This window comes from Kryptolebias marmoratus, linkage group LG6 (genome assembly GCF_001649575.2).
Source record: "Kryptolebias marmoratus isolate JLee-2015 linkage group LG6, ASM164957v2, whole genome shotgun sequence".
Classification (NCBI taxonomy): Eukaryota; Metazoa; Chordata; class Actinopteri; order Cyprinodontiformes; family Rivulidae; genus Kryptolebias; species Kryptolebias marmoratus.
Genome location: NC_051435.1, coordinates 11,616,568 through 11,625,640, shown reverse-complemented (window position 1 = coordinate 11,625,640; position 9,073 = coordinate 11,616,568). Strand labels below are relative to the sequence as shown.

Below are 9,073 nucleotides of genomic sequence, written 5' to 3'. Positions count from 1 at the left end.
AATCATCAAAATTAAACGAAATAAACATTTGAAATATATGAGTTTGTATGTAATGTATGAATATAATATACAAGTTTCACTTTTTAAATGGAATTACTGAAATCAATCTACTTTTTCATGATATTCTAATTTTATGACCAGCACCTGTATAGGATGACTCTCGGCTACTAAGACACCAAATCTTAGCTCGGTATCTTTCAAATTTACCAGGTTGTAGCCATTTTTGTGCTGCAGTGGCCATCTCATATTGGGTTAACACCAGGAGGCAATCAGTTGTGGACGTACTTACAATGACTAGTTTCTGAGTTTCAATAAAAGCCGTCCACCGCTTCATGTGATGTTTTGCGAGCAGACAGACAAGCGAACGCACTCAACACATGCACTTAGACGCAGGCGGTTACACAATTCCCCGCCTTCCACGGTGGTGGGTGATCATCGCCAGTCAAACGTAAACATGCAGTTGATTTTGCTTGTGAGAAAGAAATTCATTTTTAAAACTGTGAGCCATAAAATAACATAGCTTAACTGGTTTAATTTCTGATTCTCAGTCCCCAACATCCATTAGGTTAATTATGGTAAAAATTTGTGTGAGGTCAGAAAAGGAGCAGATTTAACCAGAATGCCTTACAGGACAACACAAAGAGCCATTTGCAGCCAGACTAAAGATTTCATTTTCTTCCCTCGCATATGACAAACGTGCTAAAGGTTATTCAAGCTGAAATATTTATTGTGTTGCCCCCCCGATCCACACCATTCCTTTCGGCGTTGCAATCCCTGTTCCTCTGTCTGTGCAGGGCTAACTCAGTCACCTGGAACCCCCACAAGATGATGGGCGTGCCGCTGCAGTGCTCGGCCGTTCTGGTCAGAGAGAGGGTGAGTCCGCGCCGGGCTCTTACGTGAGTTTTAAAACGCTCGCAGTTTTCCTCCCGCTTATCTCTCACCAGCGTCACTCCTCCCGCAGGGGCTGTTACAAGGCTGCAACTCCATGTGCGCGGGTTACCTCTTCCAGCCGGACAAACAGTACGACGTGACCTACGACACCGGGGACAAAGCCATTCAGTGTGGGCGGCATGTCGACATCTTCAAGTTTTGGCTCATGTGGAAGGCAAAGGTGCGCGTTCGTCCGCTGTCGCCCTCTCTGCTTCTCTCGGCCACGTGTTTGGTTGTAACATCTTTTTTTTTTTTTTTTTGATCTCACTGAAAGGGAACAGAAGGATTTGAGCAGCAAATTGACAAGTGCCTGGACCTGTCAGTGTACCTCTACGATAAAATCAAAAACAGAGAGGGCTTTGAGATGGTGTTCAACGGAGAGGTGAGGTGACCTTTTACACAATCATGAGAATTGTTTTGAAGTGTTTCAGTCAGATCCAGCTCGGGTTACAGGATTGATTGGATCCCTTTGCTCTGCTGACATGGTGACACGGCGGTCTTCGTCACTACACGTTACAAATGTTGTTTTCTCTTATCAGCCGCAGCACACTAATGTCTGCTTTTGGTACATTCCACCGAGCCTGCGCCGCCTGCCCGACGGCGAGGAGAAGCGCGAGAGGCTGCACAAGGTAATGACTCGTTAATCTGTGCATTAAGCCTCATTTCTACTTCCTCTCTTCTCTCTCTCTCTCTCGCTCGCTGATTTATGCGCCGCAGAGTAAGACACACTCGAGCGCACTACTGTGTTTAGGGGCGAGAGCAGAGATACGGCTTGTAAATCTGTAAAATGTCCGCAACAGGTGGCCCCGAAGATCAAGGCGATGATGATGGAGTCGGGCACCACCATGGTGGGTTACCAGCCACAAGGAGACAAAGTCAATTTCTTCCGCATGGTCATCTCCAACCCTGCCGCCTGCAGGTCGGACATCGACTTTCTGGTCGAGGAGATCGAGCGGCTGGGCCAAGACTTGTAAAAGTTCATCTGGATGGGGTGTTTGCCAACCTAAAGGGGCGGTTCAAATCTTCTGAAGTAAGGTTCTGTGGAAAGGTTAGGATCAATTATTACCGTAGGTGTTGTAGAAAGCTCTTTAATCGACCTCAGTTAGGAAAAACAGACTTTGTTTCTGACCAGACTGATGAACTAACAGCTAATCTGAGGGAGACTAAGGCCTGAGGTGATAACTTAAAATGACTCCAATCTCAAAGGTTTTATGATGATTATTGTAAAAAACAACCTTATAACCATTTTCATAAATTTGGCTTTATGTGGCTATTTAAAAAATATATTTGTGGTTACTTGCAAGTGCAAATAACAACAGTGGCAGGGCACTTCCTGCAGGAATATCATAGAATAGAATAGTCACGTAGTGCAAAATTGACAGCAATGAAAAAGTTTATAAGATAGTTCATAAATATAAATGTTTTAAACTGGAGATTGGAGACTCAGATGAACTATTATCTTGTCTATGTGGTCAGAGTTAAAGCCTACTTCTCCAAACTCTGGTCCTTCAAAAAGCTATCTGCGACAGGTAAGATATTAATTGTTCATAACCTTTTCATCACCTCGGAACATCTGAACTATAAGCCTTCAGGTTGGCTTCGTGTCCCTTTTGTCTCACGGAGACATCGACATTTTTGCCTATAGTTCTTTCTGGCAATGCACAATGATTATTATTATACCCTGTGTGCTTCTGTCTCCTCTGTCCTCAGCAGCAGTGATGTGTAATTAAAACATTTGCACACCAGGTTATCTTGGGAAAAACAAAGACGAAGCACATTCTTGTTAAAGCGTACGGTCCGTGGGACTAAACCGCATAGCTAAGATGAGGATTTGATCACCTGGTCCTGATTACGTGCGGTAGATGTGAATCTGTTTCCAAAAAAGTGGCGTCGTTTGTGTGAAAAGAGAAACAACATTGAAATTTTCAATAGGAGGAAAGTAGAAAGGACTTAAAATGACTCTCACAGACACAAATCTGTTACTGAGAATCGCAGAACTGCCACTTCTATAAAAACACACGGTTTAAAAGGATCGGGATGTAAAGCACTCGCACTTTTTTGGAAACAGGACGGCAGAAAACGGCTGATGATTCTGTAAGCAGCAGCTCTGAAGAATGTCCTCTTACTGTCCATCAGTGCTCAAAGTCCAATGATATTTAAATACTGTTCACACACGGACTGCATTCCCATGAACATGTCGTATGTAATTATTAGTATTTGTATGTTGATGATCAAAGCGGCACCGTAGGTGTTATCTCCCTTAGACGGAAGGTGGATCGTTTAAAACAGTCTCTGTTAGTGACTGCCATGTTTTTAGACTTTTATGTAGATTGTGTAAAGTATTGTTACATTTTGTGCCAAATGTGTCCTAGTTTTACAGTCAACTAACTCTATCAGCCATTCAGAATTTATATTGAGAAACTATTATTATGAATAGTTTATCTGCTCTGCCCTTGAATACCATTTTAGGTTTTTTTTGTGTGTGTGTGTGTGTATTTGTGAACCAAAGATGGGTTGAGCTTCATTCACGGACTCAAATGTTTCTATGAGAATGTTTAATTTGCTGCCTTTAACTTTAGTGCAATTGTGTAAGTGTGCAGTGTCGTTTGCTGATCGAACGCTGTTAAAAACCCTCCGTCTGAACACCGGCTGCTGCTGCTGGTGGGTCACTAAAGACGAAAAGCACATCTGTAAATCCTGTTAACGGGGCAGCTTTAACTCTCGGGACGCCTGATTGTCTGGACCACGGTGTGTAAAGTGGAGAGGAACTACGATATGCAAACTTGTTGGGTAAAACAAGCTTTCTATAGGCACATTTTAATGTTGACAGAGAAAATAAAATAAAGATTATTTATCATTAAGCATTTTGCTCGAACAAGAAAAAAGCACAGTATTTGCTCTTGTACTAAGATTTATGAAACAGCTGTACATTCCTGATTTATTGGGGTGAACTATCCCACGTAGTGTTTCTCATAGGCACCTTAACAGAATTATAAACCTGCTGTAAAAATCGAATAAAGATGACATCTGCAGGCACAAATTCTTCCCGTTTCTTTGTTGTTGTTTTTTAAATTACTTCCCAACTTAATTTATCTTTATTAAACAAAAGTGGCAGGAGAGAATATTTGGAGAGGACGTTTTATCGCCCTCTGCCTTGAAAGTCAGGAGGTTATTTAATTATCTGTGTGCATGCCTTTTTTTGTTTTTTGTTTTGTGTGTTATCAAATATTTTGTGAACCGCTGAGAGGATTTTAAAGAAACTCTTAGAAAGTAACCATTGGATGAATGTCTGTAATTGATTACCTGCTGGAGTCAACCTTTATAAAGATGGCTGCCACAGCTAATACATTTCTGAAACACAAAAATGGTTAAAAGTCAGTCAATTTTAAACATATTGGGCTAAAATTTGATGTTGGAGTCATCCCCAACACACAGTTTGAACCCAAACAGATGGCATGAAATCTTTGTTTAAAAAGTTGCCATTTCCTGTTTTACTTAATCTTGTTTGTCTGTTAACAAAATATCTCATGAATCCGTGGACAAATTTTAATTAAACTCTCAAAAAGGAATGATTTGATGCACATCAACAACTGATTCAGTTTTGAAGTCAACTGGATTCAAGATGGCTACTGCAGCTAATCAGTTTCAACATGCACAAAAATGACTATAACTCAATCACCTTTACACATATCCAACTAAAATTTGTTGTGGTGGTAGCTGAGATCCAGTCCTATCACATACGCTTTAGTGCTGATTGATCACGCAAAGGTTTTCTACTTTAATTTGATTAGTTAAAAAAATAACACGAGTGCTGGTTCAGCTGTGAGCCTTTTTCCCTTCTGTAACATAACACAATGCACTGAGTTAATATACATTTAACAAGAAGTAAACACAAAGGTAAAAGCAGGGTCTGAAAAACTAAGTGCACTTTTCCTTCTTATATTGAACTTAGTTGGGTGGGCAGCGGTCAGGTGCTGCTAATCAAATACAATCAGTCACCTGATCGTCTCTGAGTGGATTTGACTCTAGAAAAGCAGAAATTATGTCAGTGCTGATCTGAATCATAGCAGGTCCTTAGTTTTCACACCTACGGCTTCTGCTTTTGGATTAGTTTGCATATTATGTGACGTCTCATTCATCTGAGGTTTGTATTTAAGACTCGGTAAGGACCAGATTATTTTCTCTCTCTCGTTTTATTTTTATAACTGGATATTTCAAATGCTGCTAAGAAGGATGCTGTGCTTTCTTTGCTCACACAAAATAAATGCAAGGCATGAAAACCAATTTATAATCTGGTGCATAAAATCTTGCAGCACGGTGCAATGTGCGTGTTTTCTATCCAAATATTTTTTTGTACTTCTTTTTTTTTTCTTCCTTGTACCCCCTTTCAGACTGCTTAGCTGTTAACACCGTTAGTCAGATTAATCACCCCAGAGGGACTGTTTTACTGGCTGATCATCTCACAGCTGAGATTTTATGAGCCCCCTTCACCGATCCCCTCATTTCATCTCCTCCTCAGACTTTTGTCATAAAAAGCATTCGACTGTGATCGCCTAAGATTTTTTTTTTTCTTCTTCTCCTGCCCCTGTGGAGCTTATTTCAAGGATCTGCCTCGCTGTGTTTTATTTCGATACACTCTCAGAAAGATCGACCGGCTGTTTGAATGGCTCTGCTCCCTTCCTCCACCGGGCAGATGCTATTTCTTTGTTTCATGCTTCAGTGCAGCAATCATTACAGACCTGATGTCAGCGGGCACTCTGCGAGGCTGCAGAGAACAGAGGGGCCGAGGGGAAAAATCATTCACAAATGACCTTTGACTTCCCACTACATTTACTGGGGAGTGTAATTTCAGTTTGTTGCTCTTTGAATGGTTGTATCATTGAAGGTTTAATGTGGCTAATTTGGAAGCAGGTGCTGGAGAATATGAGGAGCGAATACAAATGGGAGCAGCTCCTGCGGTCCGTCACAGTCTGGTAACTTTAACCATGAATCTGCCCATAATATCAGTCAATTATTCTCTGGAGTGTTTCAAATCTTGTCCTAACAATCAGCAGCCATTAACTTCTTTGAGGAGGTGCCTTTTACTCTGAAAATTAAAAAAAAAAAGTGTTGCCAGGAGAGGTTCAATCAAAATCCTGTAAACCTCCTTTTAGAAAACAGCTCCAAGTAAAACAATGTTGAACTCTCGTTGTTTTTCATTGTTCCTCTTTTAGTAATCAGGATTATTGTTTTTATTTTTTTTGAAGGGGGAAAAAAAAAAACCTGCACTGCCTTTAAATCCTGCCATTTTAACCCAGTATCAGTAGCTCCATTAATATTATTTACAGCAGGGGTGGGCACCATTTTCCCGGAGGTTGGTTAATAGGATTGAAGGGCCGTAAATCGAACTGAAAGGCGACCACAGTGTCCCGCCTGCATCTATCATATCCATGACATCATCTGCAAAGTGACAAAAAAAATTACTTTCTTTTGCACGACAGCGTAAAGCCAACATTTGTTGCATGTTTGTAGCTTGCTGAATGTTTTGGATGGATATATTTTCAGGCAGATATGACCCTCTCAGGGCTTTATTTCAGATAACTTTAACACGGCTGCCATGTTTTGTCAAAATAGAACAATATCTCCTTTAATGTGTTAGCGCCCAGACAGGATCTCTAATACAGACTGACTTTTATGTGAGTCCAAATGTTGTTTAGTCTTGTTTGAGACATAATCCTTCATTTTAGCACAGCATTTGATCTTAAAAACCTGGCATATATGAAAGTATTTTAATCAAAATGCAACGCCTTTTTTGTAAACTGGAAAATGAGAATGTCGACAGCTGGATTGAGACTGGCTCCAGGGGGCCTCTTCTGGCCCTCGGACCGTACTTTGCCCATGTGTGGTTTACAGCCATCGTTAGATTATTAAAAACAGAGCAGGACGGTGACATGATGATGAGTTTTTACATTTGTCTTTGAAGGATAATGTTTGATTACTAGTTTCTTGATCGCCTCATTAAAACCTATAAGTCTTATACTGAGTGTAAAACTAGAACAAACACTGTTTTTATAACAGACTCTCATGTGTTGGGGTTGAATATTTGGAAGTTAAAGTTAGTTTCCTCATGCTTTCTCTAGGTCACTCGCCCATCTTTCCCTCCCCGGCTGTGTTACGTTCTCTCTCTTATCCATCCATGAATCTTGTCATTTGTTTCCCGAGATGCCAAATAAATCTCCCACTCCTGGGAATCACTCCCAGGTTAGCTTCCTGATAGATCCCGACGTCCCCGTTGTGTGAGGGAAGTCTAATGAAATGATGATATTGACTGCAGGCTGCTTGCCAACGCTTCCTCAAAGCCTGTAATTCAGTCCACCGTCTGTGTGTGTGTATGTGTGTGTGTTCTGCATATAAAGATTACCTTTTGATAACATTTTTGCTTTTCTGCTCGTCCAGACTGCGAGACGATAACCATTCGTTCTTTTCCCTTAAATGGTGTTTATGTACCGCCGCAATCTGAGCATTCGTAAATTCAAACCAAACAGCAGCTCTGCTCGACAAAACAGCGATAACAGGATCAATTATAACACCTTAAGGCCTCCGTCTTCTAAACTAATTATAATGGGTTACACTTATCTAAATGGCCTCCTGTTAATGACCACACTTCCACAGCTTGATTAATCTTGGCAGAAAGTAAATTTTAAGCAGGAGATTAATAGTCCAGAGACTATTTGTCTGTGTCCATAGCAGGAGAGCGTGTAAAGGTAATGTGGAGCTTGTTAAAGTTGAAGGTCTTGACTAAAAGATGCTTTCTAAAGGAACGACCACGAGCCCCGGAGCAGAAACACTTCAGGTTACTGAGTCTCTGTGTGGTGATTGTAGAAGCTTAATGAAGACAGGCAGCCTGCAGCTCGTTGTGTGGATGTTTTAAAGATTTCAGCTTCAGTCTGTTTCCTCCATCTCTACACTGCTCAGAAATTAAAAACATATATTTTTCTTATTATTAAAAAAAATCCTTGTTCAAATGACAAACGGGACTTTAAAATCTCAGAGATGTCCACAATGTGTCAGGAAGTATTTGGCAAAATTAGCAACATAAATATAAAAACAGAGCATCTGAACTGGGCTGAAGAGTCCCTTTAAAACACTTGGAGCTCCTTGTTTTCTTCTCTTTTTTTGACTGTGAAAAGCCTCATAAAAACATCTCACTTTTTTTGCATGTGGAGGAGAAGTGCAAACACAGCAAAAACAAAGTTCACTTTTTAAAAAAAATCTGGATTGGTGAACACAGGAAGAGAAAACCTGTGTGGGATGTTGCTTAAATGAAAATAAGGAACAACCACAATATAAAAAAGGGTCATTCAGGTCTTTTAAAAGTGGAGTTCTGTGAAAAGGTTATGATTAAGTAATGTCTTCCCTTTTGTGTTTTGAACGACCTCAGTTTAGGAGAACAACACTTAATAATTCAGATTGAACAAAATAAATTGCAGCGCCTAAAAAAACACCTCCAATACTGTTTTGTATGATCAGTTATGATATTTCTGTTGAAGATGGCTCTTTGAACACCCTCATTTTAGAGAAACGGGGTTTAATTTTGGTCAAATTCATGAGTCACCGGCTAATCTGAGAGAGAAACTAAGATTAAAGGGGGTCGCTGCTGTCGTAAAACATCTCCAATCTCAAAAATATTGCAGAGATTTATGTAAACGCTGCTTTATAAACCTTAAAAACGCTGTCATGGACATTTGTGGTTATTTGCAAAGAGCGGCAGCAGCTAGCTGTAGCACTTCTGGCAGGAATGTTTCTTATATGAAAGTGAAGACAGCCCTCACTTCACTCTCCTGCTTGAAGTGGCCGCTCATAAATCAACTCTGAACTGAGGTCGTTCAAAGAGCAGGTAAAATATTAATTATGCATAAGCTTTCCACAGAACCCCACTTCAAAAGATCAGAATTACCTCTTTAATGTGTTACCAGGCCATACTCACGTTTAGCTCTCCTGCTCTGTCTTCTTATAATGAATAAATAAATTATAAATTCAGCTTCTATTTTCTCTTTGCCACCCAGTTTAATAAAAAATAACGTGAACAGCATTTAATGTCTAACCCTGACAGAAATGTTGGGATTTTTAGAGACTCATTAGGTCTGAAAAGGAGGGCATCTGT

General features: G+C 40.3%; 1 protein-coding gene across 1 annotated transcript in view; it reads left to right on the top strand.

Annotated features, from left to right (window-relative positions):
- LOC108240781 (glutamate decarboxylase 1) overlaps nt 1–3,961 on the top strand; it is a 17,464-nt gene extending 13,503 nt beyond the window's left edge. The window contains exons 13-17 of the mRNA XM_017424524.3: nt 795–873; nt 962–1,111; nt 1,205–1,312; nt 1,470–1,559; nt 1,731–3,961. Coding sequence (XP_017280013.1) covers nt 795–873; nt 962–1,111; nt 1,205–1,312; nt 1,470–1,559; nt 1,731–1,904 — 601 coding nt within the window. The 3' untranslated portion in view covers nt 1,905–3,961. The remainder of the gene's footprint in view (nt 1–794; nt 874–961; nt 1,112–1,204; nt 1,313–1,469; nt 1,560–1,730) is intronic.
- Nucleotides 3,962–9,073: the final 5,112 nt, after the last annotated feature.